Source organism: Myotis nattereri (genome assembly GCF_964212035.1).
Source record: "Myotis nattereri genome assembly, chromosome: 16".
NCBI lineage: Eukaryota > Metazoa > Chordata > Mammalia > Chiroptera > Vespertilionidae > Myotis > Myotis nattereri.
The window spans coordinates 34,522,111-34,546,512 of record NC_138091.1 but is presented as its reverse complement, the minus strand read 5'-3'; the positions used below and the strand labels follow the sequence as shown (position 1 = coordinate 34,546,512).

Here is a 24,402-nt window from a genome sequence, read left to right as displayed (position 1 = left end):
TTCTCCATGCTGCTTTCCACCCTTTACAACTAGACACACAACATAGGGGAATTTTCTGGGAGCTAGGTCTGCCTCAGGCGGCTCTGGCCAATAGCGGCCAGGTGGTTTGGATGGCCTTGCCAGCTTCTTCTGGCCTGCTCCTATCCTGCCTGCCTCTTCACTCCTGCTACTAAATCTTACTCTGTCCCTTCTTACACACGCAGAACCGGACCCAAGGCAGTGAGGTTTGAGCAATTTTAAAATTCCTTAGCATACATTTTATTACTCATGTTGCAGGGAGGGACCGGGTTGGCTCCCCCTGAATAAAAGAACTAATCAAAATAAGGCTTATTTTCTAACTTCATTTGTCCCTGGGTGTGGACAACAAATGACACTAATCGGATTGACATAAACTATTTAACCTTTGTTTAGGGAGGCAAATGCAAATCATTTACTCCCAAGTGTCCTTGGTTTAGGGAAGATAGGATTTCTGCTCAGTTTCCCTATTCTACTTGTCCCAGCTTACTGGCCTATCATGCATTCAACTTTCTTTCAACATTTCTCTTCCTTCTCATCACATACACAACCTTCACAAATTTCACACTTTCAAATTAGCCTTCAAACCTTCTTTCTATGTCCTTCAAAAATGCATAACCATGCCTCAGACCTTCCATTAAGTATTTCTCTTTACCTTCCTCCATCACACCTAAGCTATACTTTCCAGTTAGTTAGGAGTCTTAGCCTTAATTTTTAGGTGACATGTAAATAACATTCCTCAGATTAGCAATACATTCATTTTTTTTAAGAGACACAAACAGAAATTTCACTAGCTAAACAATTTTAAACAACAAAAACACATACTTAAACAATAAAGACAGATAACATGCCCCATTAAAAACTTTGAATCACCACGGCAAGCAATATCAGTTTGTGAGCATACAGGCCTTGTTGACGTCGTCTTGGGATAGCTGTCTGCCTCCGTGGTCAGCGACTTCTCGTCCTCGAAAGGCCTCAGCTGTTTCTCTTCCTTGAAAAGTCTCTTATCTCCGTTGCAGATGGAGATGGGTGTCAGAGATAGGAGTAGATGTCCATTCACAGTCAGGTGCCTTTTTCAAATGAGAAATGTGAATCCAGAGCTAACTCCTTTAAGTTTAGCTGGACATGGGTCAGTTAGTAATACCGGGTAAGGTCCTCTCCAACGAAGTTGGAGAGAGTCTTTTATTTGGTGTCTTTTCCAACACACCAAATCTCCTGGTTGTAAGCCATGATCTTTGAAATCTTCGTCGCCCGGGAGTGCACTGCGAAATGAATCTGTTACCGATTTGTTAGTTCCTACAATGCAGAATGTCTGCTCTTTATTTTTCCTTATATTTGGGAAACAAAAGATTTAAAAGTCAACAATATTTTAAACAGTCATAAGAATAATTATCCTCAATTGATTTAGTCCCATAGTTATTTTTGTTTATCTTGATTATTTGCCAGTAGTTTTTGAATTCAGTTATTCCTTGAAGTTCTATAAATCTTCATCCAGTTCAAAAATATGACCTGCTTACAAGCCTGCAATTTAGATTAAGTCAGAGTCCTTTTTATGGATTTTTTCCAAACAGATAATATACCTATAAATGCATCAGAATAAAGCTTTCCGCCAAAACCGGTTTGGCTCAGTGGATAGAGCGTCGGCCTGCGGACTGTAGGGTCCCGGGTTTGATTCCGGTCAAGGGCACATACCTGGGTTGCAGGCACATCCCCAGTGGGAGATGTGCAGGAGGCAACTGATCGATGTTTCTCTCTCATCGATGTTTCTAACTCTCGATCTCTCTCCCTTCCTCTCTGTAAAAAATCAATAAAATATATTAAAAAAAAAAAAAAAGAATAAAGCTTTCCACAAATGACAAAATTTAAAAGTGGCATGGTTATAGATTTGATAAAAAAAACTTTGCTTTTCTATAATATAAATATGTAAGATTTTAAAATGAGGCACATGACTTACTGTAAGCAGTGTATTCAGCAATGAAAATAATTCATAAACTCCCAATCTGTGAAAAGCAAATACCAGAGCATCACTGGCAGATGCCCCCACGGGGATCCTGACTCTTGGCTGCCCAGTCCCTGATGGGACACAGGCTACCCCCCCCCCGCCAGAGTTTCCTGTTTGAACTTGGCTCTGAATCTCTGCAAGTTCTTTCTGATGCAGATGCCTTAACAACCCAGTGACCCGTCCCTTACTCCTGACTGGAGCTCAGGCGCATGGTCTTTCCTGATTGGCTAATTCAAAGGGAGGGGTTAGCCTTTGCTGTTTCAAGATGGTGGCCCCCAGGGGAGCGGCAAGCCATGTGGCCATCAAGGCGGTTGTCAAGTCAGGCAGCCCAAAGTGGTGGCTGTCTACACTGTTCTTTGCAATTAAATTTAAACTGGTTTTTGTATTAAAAATTTCAGTTGAGATCACAGAGTTAATCCTCTTTTTTTTAAAATCAGAACAAAAAGCAGCATATTTTGAATTCCTAATTATTTCAGAGAAAGCAAAAATTATTTTCTCTAAAATAAATTTCTACACTCTAGGCATCTAGCTACCACAACTACACAATTTCTCCCAATTCAATCCGAACCTTAAACTTTTAGCTGGCAAGTCAAATATTTAGCCTTTCTCAATCAGTAACATTTTTAAGAATAAACTTCAAAAATACAAGACACAATCAACCAACAGATTCAATTCTATCCTCTAGATTTCGTACAAGGCACACTCAGATCAATATTATGTATTATGTCACTTCAAAATACCTAGACATAAGTTTTTATCATTTGATTCAGTAAACTCCAAGGTCCCAAGTTCCCAGCGGCTCTGGAAAACAACGCTTGAGGCTGGCAAACAGGCCTAGCCCAGCCCTTGACTTTAAAACGACATTTTTTTCTGGGGAAAGTCAAGAAGCAAACTTGTAGCTACATAGTTTCTTGCTGGTTGCTTGCCTGCGGGGACATTTCAGAATTGGCCACGAGATCCGCAGCCGCAGGGAAAAACTGTTTTCAGCTGACGAAAGTTTGGTCTAAATTGATCACATTCTTTAAGAATTTGGTAGAGAAATTCTTTGCCTAGGAAGCAACTAGCCCCTTTCTCCATTAAAAAGGCGTGGCTAGCCTTTTTAATTAACAAAGGGCCAGTTTTTTTACCAGGCTACTTAGATTTTTATAATTAATATATTTAAATAATTCTTGAGATTCAAATCCAATTATTATTTTAAGGCATTTACTTTGGCAAATTTTTGTAACAGAGACAATTTTATCGAATTTTCTTTTGGAGGTCTTAAAGTTAACTTGAAATAGACCTCATTAACATTTCAAAAAATCACTTTATTATGGAAAAATACCAATCTTTTTGCTAGAATCAGCCTGTATTCCTTTCCTGGGTAAAATTCACCATTTTTCTTAGGAAATAATCAGTCTTGGGTTTTATTCTGTACATTTGTAAAGAGACGCCAGCTCAAAGCTCTATCTAAATGTCCAAAATCGGACGATGCACGCATTAATTCCAAGCCAGGTTTTCTCTTTACACATGAACAGAAATCCCAGACGTATTTTTTAAATTTTGTAAAACTTTCCAATTATGAGAAGGAGACTTTAAATTAAAATACTTGGGAGGAGGCATCCATATTGGATCGCCATGTGCTCCCTTCTTCCCTTCCCCACATCCTGCTTTGGGGAAGTTTCAGCAAATGACTCAAATGGCATATTTTTCCCAAAGTCACGATTAATAGAAAGACATTTAAAATTTTTTCCTGCCGAAACCGGTTTGGCTCAGTGGATAGAGCGTCAGCCTGTGGACTGAAGGGTCCCGGGTTCGATTCCGGTCAAGGGCATGTACCTGGGTTGCGGGCATATCCCCAGTGGGAGATGTGCAGGAGGCAGCTGATCGATGTTTCTCTCTCATCGATGTTTCTGACTCTCTGTCTCTCTCCCTTCCTCTCTGTAAAATATCAATAAAATATATTTTTAAAAAAATTTCCTATTTCACTACTACAAAGACACAAAAACATCAATACTCTTATATAGGCACACAGAACACACTAAAAGTTTACACCAGAGAATGTCCAGCATTAGAAACTACCAAAGCAGTGTCTTTTGTCCCTGGTTCAGAACTTACCCTCTCTAGAATTTCAGTATATTCCCAATGGACTATTCAAAAAACAAACAAACAAACAAACAATGGGCTAAAGGAAAAAACAGGGTGTAGACATTAACTTCAGAATAGTTCTGAGACAGTCTCTAAAATTTTATTAATTTCCATCTTATTAGAATAAATTTTTTCTATGCTTTTCTCTAGAAGCTTCTAATTTCCAAATCAAGATATGCTTTCCATGTACTCATTCAGTTTAATTTCAGATCCGGCATTTTCTAATTTCTGCATGCAAAATATTAACATAGGTACCCCAAACAAACTGCATTTTAGCCATTTCTCAGTTAATATTTTCTAGCTAAATCTTCCCATTTCTGTAAAGTACTTGCAAGTAAAGGCTTCCTATCAGGAGTATTAAATGAGGGCTGGGGTCACGGGAGCTTCTGGCCTTGGAGGCACAATTTCCCATGTTAATTTTCTTTATTTTTATTGAATATCTGTAGAGTCTGAGCAAATTTTCTAGGGGTGTTATGTAGTGGGTTGCAAAAATGTACTGCTTATGGGTTGAGCTCCATGAGGCTGTCACCCCTCATGTCGCAATTCAACCCTCTTACGTGTCTCGGTTTCTCTCCTGGCTGTCTAAAACACCCAGAAGGGCTTGGGGTGCTGGTTTACCAGGTCTTATGGGCGCTCCCTGGGATGAGCCAGTCAGTTAATTACAGTTGAGTTGGAATTTCCCTGTGGGGCTCCTACACGTCCTGAGGTATAACCACTGACACCTCCACAAGGGTTCTTAGTCACTTAAGAACACCCAAGAATCGGGCAGGAGGGAGGATGTGCCCCTTTATCTTCGGAGCTAAACGAGTTCAGCTCTCATTTATACAGCAAAGGTTTTCTTTTTTGTTCAGACTCTCAGAAAGCAAAACCAATTAAAGAACCGAAATCAAAACCAGCCACCCATTTTTTCCTCTAGTCCTGCCTTAGCCTGGTTCTGTGAATCCTTAACCTGGGGTCTTTATCAACCCTGGTTCCACCTCGAGGATTTTAAAACAGCTCAACTAAAGTCCGACCTTTGACCAAAGGAAGGGAAGGTTCTGGATCCAAGAGACAACTCACCCAAGTTCACCTGGTATGGCGGGGAGCCGGCGGGGCTCAATGGGCCCCTTGCTGGATCCTAGCACCGAGCCCGAGTCCGCAAGGTGGTCCCGGGTGAGCTTCTTTGGAATCCTGCTGACTACGCCAATTAATGTTAACATAAAAAAAACATTGAAACCTGTAAAGAATTTTTGTGAGTTTATTTGAGCCAAACTGTCGACATATGCCAGGAAGCAGAACCTCAACGGATTGAGATAGTGCTCCGGAGAATGGCGGGGTTACATCCGTATTTATACATTCCAATCAAAGGAGGAACATAGGTGAGTTACATGAAATTCATTGGTGATAGATTAAGGAGGTGGGATTAAGCGAAGCGGGGAAACCTCTGGGATAGGATAAAAAGTAAAATGATGGACACATACTTAGGTGGGTGCAGGAACAATTAACATGATGATGAAGGAAATTGTTGTATCTGTCCTGGGACCCAGCACACCTGGTTGTGCCCCAGGGGCTCCAGATACAAGGAAGTCACAAGTTACCCAGACATTTCAAGGGTGTGTTATCATAGACGAAAAAGACAGATAGGCTCAGTTACGGTCAAGGTTGACCTTGTCAGTGAAGATACTGGCCTAGGACGTAACTGCCCACCGTAACTGCTTTTAGTTAAAGTCTTATTTCAGTCCATCCTTTGTGGTTATTTTAGGTCTCCGAGTCTGCAAAACTGCCATGCAGGCCTCTCCTGAGCTTGTCAGGTCAGCATGTGGCCCCTTTCGTCCACACTCTGTTAACCATATTGACTTGTGTTGGTTAAAGAAAGGACATTCTGACCTGGCTGGGAATGGTAGGCCTCAGGACCTGAGAGTCAACCTTGGACCAGGGAGTCAACCTTGGACCTGGGAGTTAACCTTGGAATGGGGTCCAGTCTCACTCAATTGCCTATTATGAGAAGATTAACAGCATGTTGCCAAAACAATGGAGTCCCACCCCTGCCTCCTACTTCCCCATGCCTGTAATCCCTACTTCCCCAAGTAATCTTTGTCTTACCATATATAAGCAGCTGGCTTATGGGGGGCTGCAGAGCAGATTTTTGTCAATGACCTGCTGCTCCCCCATACTGCTGGCAGTACTGGAATAAAGGTTCATATATGACTCAACCCTGTCTCTGCTTAATTGGCTCAAGTAGTGACAGGCACCATAGACCCATTGATTGTCCAGTTACAATACTGCTAATAAATCAACCAAAATTTTTAAAAATATAAACGACAGACTGACATACCTCCATGTGGAGGCGGGAGGACAAAGAGAGATAAACCCAAGACCTTATATACTTATACGCATATACGCATAAGTATATGTCCCTTATATACTTATACGCATAGCCCAGGGACAAGGACAATAGGTTGGTGAAGACCTGTGGGGGGTAGAAAGGGGCTGGGTGGAGGGGACTAAAGGGGGCGAAAATGAGAGACCTCTGTAATACTGTCAACAATAATAAATATTTTAAAAAGGAAAGTGTGCCCTGGCTCAGTTGGTTGAGTGTCATCCTATGAACTGAGAGGTCACTAGTTCAATTCCCGGTGAGGGCACACGCCTAGACAGGGCCTGCAGGAGGCCGACAATCAATGTTTCTCTCTCCCTTCCTCTCTCTCTAAAAATAAAGCAATAAAAACATATCTAAAAAAAAAAAAAAAAAAGGTAAAGATTAAAGTAGGACTGTCCCAGGCAAATTTTGAAGCGTAGTTGCCCTTTGTCTCTCACACATCAATACTACTTTGTAACTGTTCTCTGTTGATGAATGTATCATTCTATTGTCTCTGTAACTAAAATGTAAGCTCTTTAACAGAATGGATTATTTGTTTCATTTTTGTTCTCCATAATGCTCTATTCCCTAACAGGAAAAATTACATGTCAAAACCCAACAATTTATCCCGAAATATGGAACTGGTATTTATAATTAAATATTCCAGAAAGTAAAACTATTGACAAAGACCAAAAATTAGTTTCATCAACTCTTTTAATGATCTCCAGAACATATTCTAACTTTCCCATATATTACCGTCCCCATTTAACCCTGGATAAAGACTGCTTTAAAATCTGAAGTAACTTATGATGACAGGAGGGTTAGCTTTACAGTTGTATTATTATTTATTAATAATTATTTGCCCACCCCTGTATTTAATCATCCAAATATCTGCAAGATAATGAAAATAACATCATTAATGTTGTTACCCAAACAAACTTAGTATACAGCTTATGAATGCAATATTTTAAAAAACCTATATTCTTTCTACCCGTCTTCTGATTCCCTGATTGGATCCTCAGCTTCCCCTAATCTGCTGTGTATTCCAATGTGTTCTTTATTGGTGCTATGTCATTATTTCTGTTTTCATAGTTACTATATCTCTTCTCATGCTGTTGAGCATCTTTACCATCATTACTCTGAACTATATTCAGAGGTAAGATAAATTTCTTACCTCCATTTCATATCTCTTCTCCTGGAGAATTATTTTGTTCTTTCATTTGGAGGTTATTTCTTCGTCTCCTCATTTTGGCTGCCTGCTTGGGTTTGTGACTATGTATTAAGTAGATCTGCTATGTAGTCTCCACTTTTGGTCCTAGGGTATCAGGGTTCTCTCCAGCAAGTCTTCTGTTGATTATTCAGGCAGTTTTTCTATATTTTAGTTGTAATTTCAGTTTGTTCCTGGGAACATGTCCATGCAGCATCCACTTACTCTGCCGCCATTTTTAATCTCCAAAACCATATTTTCAATTTGAGTTTCGAAATGTTGCTATGTTTTGTCTTTATTAGTCAGTTGGAAGATGATCTTGAAGGTCTCCTATATTCTTTCTAGATTGTGATGGACTACCTCCAAGATGGCCAATAATGACACACACCTTTCAGTATTCATGGCATGTGGTTGCCTCTTTTTTTAAAAATATATTTTATTGATTTTTTTACATAGAGAAAGGGAGAAGGATAGAGAGTTAGAAACATCAATCAGCTGCCTCCTGCACACCCCATACTGGGGATGTGCCTGCAACCAAGGTACATGCCCTTGACCGGAATTGAACCTGGGACCTTTCAGTCCACAGGGCGACACTATCCTCTGAGCCAAACCGGTTAGAGTATGTCGTTGCCTCTTGCATTTATCTGTGTGACTAATAAAATGCAGCTGAATTAACATGGTCCTTCTGAGGTTAAGTTACAAAAGACATTGTGGTTTCTGCCTTGTTCATTTTTTTCCTTTTTTAGTGTTTTTATTGATTGCAGAGTGGAAGGAAGAGGGAGAGAAAGAAACATCTATGATGAGAGAGAATCCTCAATTGGCTGCCTCCTGCAAAACCTGGGCATGTGCCCTTATCAAGAATTGAACTGTGACCTCCTGGTTCATGGGTCAACTCTCAACCACTGAGCCACACCGGCAGGGCTCTACTTTGTTTCATTCATATATATATATATATATATATATATATATATATATATATATATATAGAGAGAGAGAGAGAGAGAGAGAGAGAGAGAGAGAGATGTTTTGTCCTTTTTAATTGATTTCAGAGAGGAAGGTAGAGGGAGAAAGAGATAGAAACATCAGTGATGAGGGAGAATCACTGATTGGCTGCCTCCTGCATGTCCCCTACTGATGGTCAAGCCTGCAACCTGGGCATGTGCCTTTGACTGGAATCGAACCAGGGACCCTTCAGTCCACAGGGCAACGCTCTTTCCACTGAGCCAAACTGGCTAGGGTTATTGTTTTAAGCTACTAAATTTTGAGGTATTTTTATGCAATATGTAACTAAAATTTTTTTTTCATAACTACCATATTTTAATCTTTAAGGCATGAGATAAATAGGTCAAGAACCTGTTCTACAAAATACTGAAAAAGGAAGTTAATGGATATATTGTGAGAAGCCCTATGAAGGGGCGCATATGGCAAGGAACTGAGGCCTCTTACCAACAAATTATCAAACCTGTGGATGGGGTTGTAGAAACCCTGACTTATAGCCACTTGACCAAAAGTATATGTGATTTGTAATTGGTATCTGAAGTGGATGCAGTCTTTTGAGACTGAGCTCTTGACTTGTGGGTTCCGATAACTCCAGGTAGATACAGAACTGAATTGAATTGTAGGACATCCAGTTGGTGTCTGCAGAAATTAGAGAATTACTTGGTGTAGGAAAACCCATACATCTTATGTCAGAGTATTCTGTGCATAAAGGAAGAAATAGTGTTTTCCTCTTAGTGGGCATAGTTAAGTAGTGGAAAAGTGAAATATCCATAGACTAAACAGAATCCCATATAATAAAAGGCTAATATGCAAATAGGACGAGTGGTAGAACAACCGGTCGCTATGACACCCACTGACCACCAGGGGGCAGATGCTTAGTGCAGGAGCTGCCCTTGGTGGTCAGTGTGCTCCCACAGGAGGAGGGCTGCTCAGCCAGAAGCCGGGCTCACAGCTGGCAAGTGCAGTGGTGGTGGTGGCGGGAGCCTCTCCTGCCTCTGCAGTAGCACTAAGATGTCTAACTGCCAGCTTAGGAGAGTGGGCCCAAGCTGTCAGTTGGACATCCCCAGAGGGACACCCTTCCCCCCACCCAAGTGCATGAATTTCGTGCACTGGGCCTCTAGTACTAAATAATGAGGCTCTATAATGTACTGCTATGGACACAATCTTCAAAAGATAAGATTAAGCAGTAAGCACATAGTTTCAGTCTATGCATAGATTATCAGAGAGAATACACAAAAAGGGGAAAAATACTGAGAGCCTTGGGGACTGACTTGGGGTTTTTCCATTATGTAACATTTTATACATCATGAATTTTCCATCATGCAGATTTGTTACATAGGCAAATAAAATTTAATAAAAATAGAAACATTAAAACATTTGTGATTACATAACATCTTCAACTCCTTAAAGAATACATCTGAACATAGCCCAAGGAACACATACAGAAAAGAGCTAATTTTAGCATTTGCATTTATATGTGTCAAGGCAAAAATGTTTCCAGTATTAGATAACTACTAGTATGGCATATAATTAGACCCTATTGCACTAAAAATGTGATTTATGAAGGAATTAATGCTGTGGCATTTTTGCATTAAAGAGTACTTAATCCATTACTCTAGTCAAACGGAAATTTTAATTTCATATAGACAGGATTAGATTATTCTCTTTAAAACCACTGGCAGAAAAGGTAAATAGCTGAACGGATTTTCTTTGCTTTTACTATACATTCAGATTTGTTGAATTTCTACTTTGGGCAGCTAACATGGTATTACAGATCTAATTTGTGGAAAAACCCTTCACAATAAATTGACTTAAAAAATGTTTGTAAGTTGCTATGTCTCTCTTGAAAGATCTAAAAACCAAACTATGATCCAAAAATTGTTTTATTTTTTTTAGAGGGATCAAACTCAGAACCTTGGCATATCGGGATGATGCTCTAACCAGTGAGTTATACAGCTAGGGCCCAAAATACCTTTTTAAAAACTAGCCACAAATAATGTTTTTCCCAGACCACTGGTCCTCAAATTATTTTTCTTATGGAAAACTAGTATGCTTCCAATTATGCAGTACCTAGCATATTATAGGTATACTAGGAGCCCAGTGCAGGAATTCATGCACCTTGAAAGGAATTGTGGGCCGCGAGGCTGCAGTGGGCACAGGAGCAGGTCTCAGCCCATCCTCTGCACCCCTGCCCAGTCCCTCCTGCAGTGGCCCCCAGTCTCATCTACCTGCAGCCCCGCTCCCATGTGCTGACGGTGTCTGCCCCGCTCGCACCTGCTGCCGGACAGAGCGATTAGGGCCAGAGCCAGCAGTGGGTGTGAGTGGGGCGGTGCCAGCAGCAGGTGCGAGTGCCTGGCGGGATGGTGGCACGCGGGAGCAAAGAATTTTCAGTAACCACCAGAGGCTCGCCCTGATGACAGTGACAGGTGCCCCGCCTTGGTCTGGCGCTCCTGCTCACCTGCTCCACCATCCCGCCACAGCCGATACCCGCCATGTTCTGTGCATGCCCCATGGTGGTCAGTGCACATTATAGCGACCAGCTGTTCAGTTGTTCCGCCGTTTGGTATATTTGCATATTAGAATTTTATATATATAGATAATCAACTCTTCAATCTTTCAATGAGATGTTGTCCTAAATTAATAAATTTTAAAAATTCCTCATTGTAGAACAATTCACCACACTAAAATGACATAGTGCTTTAGTATTAGTTCCTTTTAGTTTTTTTCTACATCACCAAAGTACAGTTTTATTCACTTTTAATTGCAATATGTCATCAAATGTTATAAGCCATAACTGACTTAACCATATTCTTACTGTTAAGATATTTTGCCTGTTTCAATGAACAATGCATTTATTTTAAGTTACTAAAAGCATGGTACGGCACAACAGAAAGTTTATATCATTAAAACCAACAATAAAAATCCAGCAATATCACAAACAATTTACTGATTTATTAGCTGAACAAACATATCTATATAATCAATGAAATTTTATGATATATAAAATAATAATTTAAGAAATGTTGGGAATTAGCAGCACCATCCATTATTGAAATAGCAAGAAAAACTTCACACATATTTTATGCAAACACTAGAAGAGGGTAACTACTTGAAGACCTAATAATGCCACTGAGTGTTGGGGATAACTGAGAGGGGCATTTTTTATTTTTTTAGGGGAAGAAGCCTTCTATTCCAAAGATTTAGTGAGTATATCTGATGATTTTTTTTTTTTTTTAGAAAAATGTTACTGAAATAAAAGATAGTGCATAGTATTTTAATCAGGACACAGAGACTAAAAGTCAGCTACTTCTCTTCTATGAAAAATTTAGTTCTGAATTATGAAATTAGAAATAAAAAATAATTTTTAAAAGACGATAGTTGTCTCTAAGAAACATTAAGTGGAACACAGGTCACTATGAAAATACATCACTTTCCAGTTTGCTTAATAATTTACTTCAAAAAGTTGTATAGTTTCATCACAAGTGACTTAATAAGCATTTTTAAAAGTTTAAAACCTTTAGCCCTGTTGTTATATTTACTGTGTATCAGAGTACGAGACTGAGTTTGTGTGAAGGATACAAATTTACACACATTTTACAGCAACATATACCCTAACAACTATAAAATTCACATTTATAATACAAGCAAGTACAAGGCCAGGATTAAACTGTTGAATTCCAAAAAGTCAAACCATTTTTATTTTGTCCTGTTTTTAGAAGTTCAACTTCGGCACCATCTTCAAGAGCCTTATATCCTAAATTTGGAAAAAAGCCATTTTTCAGATACAGTTCAGCAAACACAAACAGTTTTTCGGTGCTGGTGAAGTAAAGGATTTCCAATTTTCTTCTGGCCCCTAAGTCTGCGCCGCATGGTAAGTTTAACAGAGTTCTTTCGCTGTGAGGTTGTGGCGAGGCTTGCAGGCTGAGTACTATTACTTCGACTTAAACCATTTCGTTTATGCTTCTTCATAAGAGGGCCAGAATTGGATTCTTCTAATGTCCTTTTAAAATTTGCTGGAGGGGTTCTTTCAACTTCTTGGGCTTTCATTTGACCTGAAGTTGACGTCTTTAAATTTTTTTGGTCCATAATGGTGTTTGTTGAATTGGTAGGCACCAGGCCAACTGACAGGCTATTATTCAAAGAATCATGTATCCTTAATGTCAGGGCTTTAGTGCAGTTTTCTTCAAGTGGCTCTAGATCTTTTGAGGGTAAGACTGCAGCCTGGACATTCCCTCGAGCTACCTCAGCTGGGACTTCTAAGTAATTCTCTGAGAAGGCATTACTACGAACAAGGGCAGGTACATGGTCCTTAGAGTTCAGCCTTGACCAAGGGTCCTCCTCCATTGACTGAAAAACAAGAAAGTAAACCAAATAAGAAATCACTTATCCTAGAACTCAGCCTGACCCTTGGGAAGATGAAGGGTGTCATTAGAATAAATGACAAATTTGGCTTTTTCCTTCTTTCTATAGTCTAATTTCTGAATATTTAGTAGAGTGGAGAATGTAAAGCGCAACATTAAAGCAACTATGCCATAAGGAAACTCACATTGTTGCTTTGCACCCTACTGAGCATGGCTAGGGCTACTCTCCAAAAAATAATTGAAGATCATGTAGAAGCTCTCATATATTGTTTTTTAGAAGCTTCACAGGTGATTCAGATATGTACCACTCCTTTAGCTGTACAGCTCTAGATATACATACACTCAGAATATCCTCCCATCTCCAGACAGATAAGAACATTCTTCCTATCAAACCCAATCTTCCACTATAATACCATATAAAATTGTCTTGCCCTAGCTTGTTTGGCTCAGTGGATAAGAGTGTTGGCCTGTGGACTGAAGGGTCCCAGGTTCAATTCCGGTCAAGGGCATGTACCTCGGTTGCAAGCTCGATCCCTGGCCCTGATCTGGGCACATGCAGAAGGCAACCAATTGATGTGTCTCTCTCACATCAATGATTCTCTCTCTGTCTCTCCAATCCCTTTTATTCTCTCTGAAAAATCACTGGAAAAATATCCTCGGGTGAGGGTTTATAAAATCATTTGTTTTACAGTTTCTCAAGAAATTTAAGCATAAATACTATCTCCCCCCCTCAAATATGTAACATTTCCCTCAATTGCTCCCTCTCTTCTCAAATAAATTATTAATATAATATATTCTTGCCCTAGCCGCTTTGGCTCAGTAGAGCGAGCATCGGCCTGCGGACTAAAAGGTCCCGGATTCAATTCCGGTCAAGGAGATGTGGCTCAGTTGCAGACTCGATCCCAACGAGCCAATAATGTGGCTCTCTCACATTATTGTTTCTCTCTCTGTGTCTCTTCCCCTCCCTTCTTCTCTCTCTAAAACCAATGGAAAAATATCCTCAAATAAGGATTAATGTGTATATATATGTATATATATATATATATATATATATATATACACACACACACACACACACACACACACACACACATTTTTCTAGGAAAATAAATTTTTTTTATTGAACATACCTAGGGGATTAATATTTTCTGAAAATGCCAAGTAAACCCTTTTATAGAATGGTAAGTGAGAACATATTATCTGGTCTTCCTCTGGTATAAAATCCCCAAGGAGTAAACACCTTTCAAAAGAGTGCTATGTTAAAAAAACATATCCATAAAAAGAATGTTCCCTTTAATGTTTCTATAATAAAAAAGAAAAGGGAAATTGAAGCCACCTAAAAGCATTTTAATCTAACCATAAACATGCTTTACTGGAAATTTTTTTTTTTTTTTTACTTTAGGTCCAATGGAAACTGAAGATGAGAAACCCATGTTCCTAATTTGGTACTGTCCCAAATAGATTGCTTCTTCTAAGATTACTAGAGGCCTGGTGCACAAATTTGTGCACAGGTGGGGTCCCTCGGTCTGGCAGGCGATCGGGGCCGATAGGCGCCGTCTCACCCAGTCCGGCGGGGGAGGGACTGTGGAAGGTTGGCGGGCTACAGGAGGTTGGCTGTGGGAGCACACTGACCACCAGGGGGCAGCTCCTACATTAAGCGTCTGCCCCCTGGTGGTTAGTGTGCATCATAGCGACCGGTTGACCAGTCATTTGGTCGACCAGTCATTTGGTCGACCAGTCATAATGGTCACTTAGGCTTTTATATATATATAGATACTTTTTCTTTTTTTAAAAAAAAATAATATATATCTATATCTACATCTATATGTTTATTGATTTCAGAGAGGAAGGGAGTGGGAGAGAGAGAGGGAGAGATAGAAACATCAATGAAGAGAGAATCATCGATCGGCTGCCTCCTGCATGCCCCCACTGGGATCGAGCCCGCAACCCGGGAATGTGCCCTTGACCGGAATTGAACCCGGGACCCTTCAGTCCGCAGACCAATGCTCTGTCCACTGAGCCAAACCAGCTAGGGCAAGATACTTTTTCTTTCTGAGGTCATTGATTCATTTATTTTACACTGCACAGTTAATTGAAAGCTCAATACTTCTTACCTGTTTTAACACTCTAGATGATGGGCAGCAACCTTATTTCAAAGTACCAGTATGGAGAAAGGATAACAAGACAGTTTTTGTTCTAGAATAGTATACAGTCAAACTGTATATTATATGACTTTCAATAATATCTAAAACAAAAGTTGTATGTGAGTTTATCCCTCTGAATTGGGTTGATTCCAATACCTATGCTGGTCACAAGCATGTTCTAGCTGACCACAGAAAACTGTATCTAGTCATAAGTAATTATTGAACAAGAGTTCATCCTGCTTAAATTATAGAAAAAGGATTTGCAACAAGACAGGGCAGCAGTGAGTTCTGTAGACAGAAGGCTTCCTACTACCAAATAATCATGTCACTAATTCAGTCACAAGAAAAATGTACTATTCAACACACTTATAGAAATAAAACATATTGCTCTAGTTTGTATAACAATGTCAGATGTTAGATGGTATTCTTTTATAAAAGCAAACAGCAAAAACAATGGGACAATTTCAGAGTTAACACTATTTATAGGAATTTCTGTTGTGCTGTGTCTTTAAATTCAGATTATTCCTTCTCTTTTTGTTGGCATTCTGTGGCAATACATTGCACCTCTTAGCACAGGCAACTGCGTCCACTACTTAGACTCAACCCAGATTTAATATTTTTAAAATATTGTTAATATTCTTCAGGGGCCATATCTAACCAACTTTCTATTAGGTGCTGTACACACATTTGGCATTCAGAATAATAAGTACGTATTGGTGCAAAGATGGCTCACTGACAATAAGTTACATGACAAAGATTCACCAGGATCTTGAGACTAGTTCAAATCCAAAGTCTTATTATATAAGAAATCTGGAAACTGTTTTCAAGTAACACTAACCAAAGAAACTCTGTCTATTAAAACAACTTAAATACTATAGAACTATATACCTTGACTGGTGGTGTAGAACTTGGGGAAGGAGTCCGCAGGCTGGTTTCTTGACTATTATAGGAAGGACTATCAGTTAGGTTCAGATAGAGCTCATCATCATTGGTGAAATTTCCCTGACTACCCACTCCTGGAGAGATGCAGATTACTATGGCACTGGTATTATCTGCTCGAAGCATGCGCTGCCTCCAGCGGCCTAGTGCTCGATTCACAAGCATTTTGGCACAAGATTGTCCATGCTCACCACCCTATATTTAAAAGAAGGAGACAGAAGTCAACCACTCAAATTTAGTCACCACTACACATGTATCAAATTAAAAATTTGATGTTCAATATGACCTAAACTAAATTTTCAAAAGTTCAAACATTATCCATACATCCTAAAACTATGTCAAAATCATACTATTCTAAATTTTCAAAAAATAATAAAATAAAGCTTATTCTGTGGTTAAATTTCACCTGTATTCTTATCTTTTTGGTAGCAAATGTGGGAAGAAAAGTTACATATAGTTATTAAGAAAAGTTATATAGAAGTTATCTGAAAAGCAAAGTAAACATCAAGTTATTATAAACAACTCACAAATGAAATAAGTATGGCCAAAAAAAATCACAAAAAAACTCATTGTAAAGGGCCAATTTCCTCCTAAAATAAGAGCTTCTGAAAATCAAAGACAATGACCCAAAATAAAATTGTCAAAGAATATGAACAAAATTCAGAGACAAGGAATTATAAATGACCCTTAAACATATATTTTAAAATGGTCAGTGTCATGCATAGGAGAAAAAAAAGCAGCACAATAAGTTGTTATGGTATAGATATAAAAAATCAACAAAGAGTAAAATTAAAAACTTAAATAACCTCATGTTATGCAAATAAATGTAGTTTGGAAGAAAACTTTCAGCGTCATACATGGATTCAATCATTGCTAAGTTTCAGAGAACAGAAATGAAAATGATGTGCTCCAGAAAGTAGGGCTACATGTCTTCAAAAGTACCCCTAGACATAACTGAATTATGAAAATGAGTGGAATTGGTTGAAAAGGAAATACATCATGAACTACAAATGGAAAAATATTTTAATGTTATTTTATGTAACCTAATAAAATATATTAACATACTCTAAGTACAAACATATTAATGTATTATAATATACTATAATGTATACTATATGATGTACTATTTAGTTCTTTAAGCATTACATATAAAATATTTATATTATCTATAATATACTATAAGTCATTTGGTTGTCATCTGTATCCATGAAGTATATATATTCAAACTGGATAAATAACTGGGTTGTGTTTTTTTATCCTTTCCTTGAAAAAAAAATAGGGAAACATCTTTACTTGGTGTTGTCTAATCTTAAGCATGTTACAGTATTTCGACACATGGCAAACGGCAAATAACTCTTCTCAGCTGCTTTGTTTAAAACCTTAATTAGCCTGGCCAGTGTTGCTCAGTGGTTGAGTATCAACCTATGAACCAGGAGGTCACGGTTAAATTCCCAGTTGGGCACATGCCCAGGTTTCGGGCTTGATCCCCAGTAGGGTGCATGTAGGAGGCAGCTGATCAATGATTCTCTCTCATCATTTATGTTTCTATCTCTCTCTCTTTCTCTCTGAAATCAATAAAACTGTGTTTAAAAAATAAATAAATAAAATCTTATTATCTTGCATCCCCAAGATAAGTATCATTTTGTAATGATTTTTTAAATACTGCCTTTGTTTCTCAATTTCTCATGAAAAAACATGCACCTCACAAATGACAAAAGGCAGCATTAATTTCTAATTCATGTAACACATTCCCCAGTACATGTTTCATCATTGTCCAAACGGTAGCTCACCGAGAACTCCTTTACCTTTCACTTTCTCAGTATGCCTCTATATTTCCCTCCCAAGCAAAGCTCCATAAAAAAAAAATCTGTATAAGCCAATTCCCTCAGCTCACGTTTCAGCTGATTATCTGAGCCCCACTAATATTGTGTCCTTTTTTATTTTATTTTTAAAATATTTTTTAATTGATTTCAGAGAGAGGAAGGGAGAAGGAGAGGTTTTGTTAGGGAGAAGCACTGATGAAAATGTTCTGGGATTAAATAGTGGTGATGGTTACACAAGTGAGAATATACTAACAATCACTAAATTATATGCTTTAAAACGGTAAATAAGTGTTAGGGTGTGAAATATATCTCGATTTAAAAAAAAAGAGAATTGGTGAGGTTTCAAAGGTCATTATGTTGAGGGCTATTCATAATGAAGTCAGTGGTTATGTCTTTTGCTACCTAGGTTTTATATATTTCCTGCCTTGTCCCACTAATGAGCTGCAAAAGCTATGTTTTGCTTACTTCTAAGCCAGGCCAATGCAAATATCTATTTAAGGTAAACAAAAAGCACCAGAACAATGTATACACAATAATATCAAATTACTGAGTCACTTCTCACCATCATGTATTTTTTCTCCTCTTGGTCCTGGCACATTGAGATGGCATCTTGAGGTGGAATCATATTCCAAAGCCCATCACTCCCCAAGATAATATACTTGTGCTTCTGGGGATCAAGAGTGTGAACACTTGTGTCTGGTTCAGGTGACACTACAAATTCACCACTGAAGAAATCATAGCTCCACAAATCACCTGAGAGCAGAAGCAGCAAGAAGTATTATTTCCAAAATAGTAGTATCACATCAACAGATTAAAGGAGAAAATGTACATGTTCATTTCAATAGGCGCAGAAAAGTGTTTGATAACATTCAAAATCCACTCATGGTATTTTAAAAAAGCTTCCTAGCAAAATAGAGATTTAAGGTAACTCCCTTAACCTGACAAAAATATGCCTTCTACCACAACTTCTCCTCCAATATTATACTGGAGATCCTTTCCAGGAGAGTAAGATATAAAAATAAATCAGATATATAAATCAGGAAGGAGAAAATAAAACTATCATTATTTGCAAATGATTTTATTTCTACATGGGAAACAAAAAAAGTTAGATAAATTATCAGAATAGATACATTTAGCAAAGTTGTTAAATACAAACCCTATATATAAAAGTCAACTGTAGCCAAACCAGTTTGGCTCAGTGGATAGAGCGTCGGCCTGTGGACTGAAAGGTCCCAGGTTCGATTCCAGTGAAGGGTATGTACCTTGGTTGCGGGCACATCCCCAGTGGGAGGTGTGCAGGAGGCAGCTGGTCGATGTTTCTCTCTCATCGATGTTTCTAACTCTCTATCCCTCTCCCTTCCTCTCTGTAAAAAAAAAAAAAAAAGAAAAGAAAAAGAAAAAAAAGTCAACTGTAGCCCTGGCCAGTTTTCTCAGTGGTTAGAGCATTGGCCCATGGACCCAAAGGGTCACAGATTCGATTCCTGGTCAAGGTATGTACCTCGGTTGCAGGTTCGATCCCAGGCCCCGTCAGGGTGTGCGTGGGAAGCAACCAGTCAATGTCTCTCCCCTGCTTCCCTCTCCCACTCTCTCTCTAAAGATCAATGAAAAAAATATCCTTGGGTAAGGATTTTCTTAAAAAGTCAATTGTGTATTTCTACACAATAGCAAGAAATAGAAAACAGAAAATTTTAAACAATTCTGTTACAACATTGAACCAAATGTAAAGTAGTTAGAAATAAATTTGACAAAAGGTGTGATAGTCTTTTATGGAAAAGACTCTACAATTAGATTCCTTTTAGAAATGGAGAAATAAACTATATTCATAGAAAGGAAGACTTAATATTATAAAAATGTTAATCCTTCCAAAAAATAACTTATAAAGTGAACGCACTAGTAATTCAAACCAGAATCCCAAAAGAATTTTTAAGGTTTTTTAAAACTGATTTTTAGAAAGAGGAAGCAAGAGGGAGAGAGAGAAACATCCATGTGAGATCAAATGAATAGGATCAGAATTGGGCTTGAACTAAAATAGGATAATGTCATTCCCATACATACTTAAAGGAGGGGCCTTGGGCCCTGTGGCAGATATTGTTGGTTACTTGCTCAATGGTCATTTCCCTTTTGTCTCCAGTAGGGACCCTGGAGGAACACCAGAGGAGAAAGGCCTTTCTTCTGATTTCAGTATGTTCTCTGCTTACTCCTGTGACACATGGCACCCAGTTGTCTGTGCCCCTAATGAATTTCAGCACCCCACCTCCTCTGTCAGTAGCTTTCCATGGAGAGCTTTCCAGCAACTATTACCTCACCTACTGGTAATCCATTCTCAAAACTACAGCCAAAAAAAAAACAAGCAAAAAAAAAACTACAACCAAAACCCATCTCTTAAAAACACAAATTTAAAATGGGTGGGGTGATGGCTGCACAACAATGTAAATGTACCTAATACCACTAAACTGTACATTCAAAATTGTTAAGACATTAAATTTTATGTTATATGTATTTTGCTATAATTTTAAAAACACAAAAATCTAATAATATATTTTTCACTCCAACTCTGCAATAATTTACTCTTGTTCTTAAGATATCCAGACTATAAAAATGCATTATTTTCTCATTTTATCCATGCCTCTTATTCCCTTATCTCTGTTCCAGCTACCCTGGCCTTCATTAGAGTCCCTTTTATTCACCATACTTCCCATATCACAGAGCTATTCACAAATTCCGCTCCTATGCCTAGAAAACACTTTCTTCCTCTTTAAAATATATATATATATATATATATATATACATATATATATATATATATATATTTAATTGATTTCAGAGAGGAAGGGAGAGGGAGAGATAGAAACATCAATGATGAGAGAGAATCATTGGCTGCCTACTTGCAAGCCCTCCACTGGGGACCAAGCCAGCAACCTGGGCATACACCCTGACCTGGAATCGAACCGTGACCTCCTAGTTCATATTCATAGGTTGACACTCAACCACTGAGCAACACTAACAGGGCTCTTCCTCTCTAAATTTCTAGTAATTCTTCAGGCCTCAGCTCAAACATCATTCCTCTGACATATTCAGTTAGGTAAAATACCCCCGTTTTAAATTTTCTTTAGCACATCTGCAAGCACTTGTTTTTTTTTTTACAAGCACTTTTCATAATTTTAAGTTCTTTTTGTAATCATTTGATGAATGCCTCTACCCTTCTTTAAACTGTGAGCTTCCATGAGGGCAAAGACTATGTGCTTGGTAAATACTGCCCTTAATAAAAATCTATAATAGTGTCAACAACTAACTAACTAACTAACTAACTGGCTGACTAACTAAATAAATAAATAAATGGCTCTCGCTGGTTTGGCTTAGTGGATAGAGTGTCAGTTTGGGATGGAAGGTCTCCAGGTTCGATTCTAGTCAAGGGCACATGCCCGGGTTGCAGGCTCAAACCCCAGTAGGGGGCATGGAGGAGTCAGCCAATCGATGATTCTCTCTCATCACTGATGTTTCTCTCTCTCTCTCTGAAACCAATAAAAATATATTACAAAAAAAAAGAATAAATGATTTGAGACTCACATACAATTCCATGAGGCAGCCACTAGGAGGCTCCTTTGCTTCATTTGTAGTAAATTATGTTCATCATTAGTGCTCAAATGGTACCCATTTTTACAAGTAAAGTTTTCTTCCACAAATAAAAACAGAAAATAGCCATAAATCATAATAATGGTGCTAAATACTATCATTTAATTTAGGCCAATAAGTATTATCTTGCAACAAGTTAAAGAAAACTAAAATTTCTTCCTTAAAAATGTTCCCCAAGTGCCAGAATAAGGACTGAAAAATGTAACAAATCATTTTTGGCTTAAATATTCAAATGTAATGGGTATTATTATTTTTTAGGAGAAAATGTGATAGAAAGTAAACTCAAGAGAAAAAACAGAAGCCATTTTTTCATAACTAAAACAATTTCATCTCTCCTATACAAGTCTTTTTAAATATTCATTCATTTTCATGAATTTATTTACAAAGTTGTATTCAAATGTTGTAGGTCATTACTATAGCAATTACCATTTACCTCCTACATGAAGTTTTCACTGTTCTAGTAGATCTTTCCTATCAACTGTTACTATTCTTTCCCTTTTTAAAACAACAGCAGCAAATTCTCTCTTGACCCTATACTTTCTGCTCCAGCTAAAGCCTCATTTCTCTCTTTTCCTTCATAATAAAACTAGGAAGAGTGTCTAAATTTGCTATTATCAAGTTTTCCTCCTCTTGCTCTTTCTTGAACCAACTCCAATAATGACTAGAGTGTTACTATCCTACCAAAAGATAGCTTGTCAAAATCACTAAGGACCTCCACATTGCTACTAAACTCAATGGTCACTTCTCAGTCTCCCCTTACCTGAACTATCAACAGTATTAGAAATACTGACACATAACAGGTAAAAGTGACATATAACAAAATACCTTCTTGAGCCCGCCAGTGTGGCTCAAGTTGGTTGAACATTGACCCATGTACTAAGAGGTTGCCAGTTTGATTCCCAGTCAGGGCATATGCCTGGGTTGCAGGCTCAATCCCTGGTGGGGGCCGTGCAAGAGGCAGCCGACCGATGTTCGTTCTCTCTCTCTCTCTCTCTCTCTCTCTCTCTCTCTCTCTCTCTCTCTCTCCCTCCCTCTCTAAAATCAATCTCTCCCTCTCTAAAATGTTTTTAAAAAATACCTTCTTGAAACACTTTCTTACTTAACTTTCAGGACATGCTCTCCTGAATTTCCTTCTATTTTACTTGCTGCTCTTTCTCAGTCTTGTTTTGCCTTGTTACTCCTTTCATACCCCCAACTCTTAACAGTGATAGTATCTCAGGGTTCAGTCACTGACTCTTTCCCCGTTTCTATCTACATTCAATCTCTTGATGACCTCCTTAAGTCACAGGCCTTTGAACATCATTATCTCTATGCTCTGGCTCCCAATTGATATCTCCAGCCTAAACCTTACCTACGGTCAATTTCATAGCCAGAGCCAACTGGACATCACCATTTAACATACTGTTAAAGTACTGAATCCCTTATAACTGATGGTCTAGTCTTTGCTATATCGGTTAATGGCAACTTCCACCTTTTAAAATGCTCAGTTAAGGAGAAAATATCCTAAATCAATCCAATAATTTCAATAAAAAAATTTTAAAGACCTAAGTAATAAGGTCATTTTCATTTATTGTTCCTTCTGCCTAAATGATCTTGCCCAAGACACCGCCAGGTATTAATGCCTCATCTCTTTACTCAAATGTCATCTTTCCAAACTTCTGACAATCCCTTTTAAATTTGCACTCCCACCCCCACAACATTTCGTTTTATTTTTCACAGGAGTGGGAGCCAGTGGGAGAAACAGAGAAAAAGAAACACATCCATGTCAGAGACACATCGAATGGCTGCCTCCTGCACATGCCCAGAGGTCCGTGCCCTGACAGGCGCCAGGGATCGAGCCTGCAACCCAGGTATGTGCCCCTGATCAGAATCGAACCTGCGACCCTTCAGTATCAGGCCGATGCTCTATATCCACTGAGCCAAACCGACTAGAGTCAATCTACATTCTTTTTATTTATTTTAGTGTATCATCTGTTTCCCCCTTCTAGAAATAGAGTAAATTCTAAATTCTACAGGTCCAGAAATTTTTTACTGTTTTGTTCATTGTGGGATCCCCAGAACCCAGAACAGTACACTTAGACTAGAATGCTAGCAGGCATTTAATATTTGGTGAATGAATGAACAATCATGAAGTAGGGGTAACTGTGTGTTTTTAAAATGTGTGCACAAATTCTTTGATACTCTTTTTTAAAGAGGTAGACCTAATTCCCCTCCACTCAAGGGCGGGCTAGACTTAGTGACACAGTGCTACCAAATAAAATGAGGAAGTGTCACCAATGACACTAGATCAGCTGTGGGCAAACTACGGCCCGGTCCGGCCCATTTGAAATGAATAAAACTAAAAAAAAAAAAAAAGACCATACCCTTTTATGTAATGATGTTTACTTTGAATTTATATTAGTTCACACAAACACTCCATCCATGCTTTTGTTCCGGCCCTCCGGTCCAGTTTAAGAACCCATTGTGGCCCTCGAGTCAAAAAGTTTGCCCACCCCTGCACTAGATCATAAAAACACACTGTAGCTGCTACTTCGCTCTCTCAGCAGAGTTATCAGCTTCATAAATTTACACTAATATAATACCTGCCTAATCTACTGTCTACCATCCATATTCCAAAAACTATCAGTTGGCCTAATAGTGTCCTTTATAGGATCCAGCCTAGAATCAGGGATAGCATTTACTTGTAACATTTCTTTGGCCTCCTTTAATCTGGATTGAGCCACACTGGCCAGGGCCTTAGTTTAACATTTCTCTATGCTTCCCAGTACTGCACTTAGACTGGAATGCTGGTACCTGTCACGATGTGGCCCACAT

General features: G+C 38.6%; 1 protein-coding gene across 1 annotated transcript in view; it reads right to left on the bottom strand.

Moving 5' to 3' along the window:
- Positions 1 to 11,627: 11,627 nt before the first annotated feature.
- The window catches only part of PPM1D (protein phosphatase, Mg2+/Mn2+ dependent 1D), a 34,700-nt gene continuing 21,925 nt past the window's right edge, over positions 11,628 to 24,402 (bottom strand). The window contains exons 4-6 of the mRNA XM_081108784.1: positions 18,518 to 18,708; positions 16,082 to 16,327; positions 11,628 to 13,035 (exon numbers count right to left, since the gene is read on the bottom strand). Of these exons, the coding sequence (XP_080964910.1) occupies positions 12,478 to 13,035; positions 16,082 to 16,327; positions 18,518 to 18,708 (995 nt within the window). The 3' untranslated portion in view covers positions 11,628 to 12,477. The remainder of the gene's footprint in view (positions 13,036 to 16,081; positions 16,328 to 18,517; positions 18,709 to 24,402) is intronic.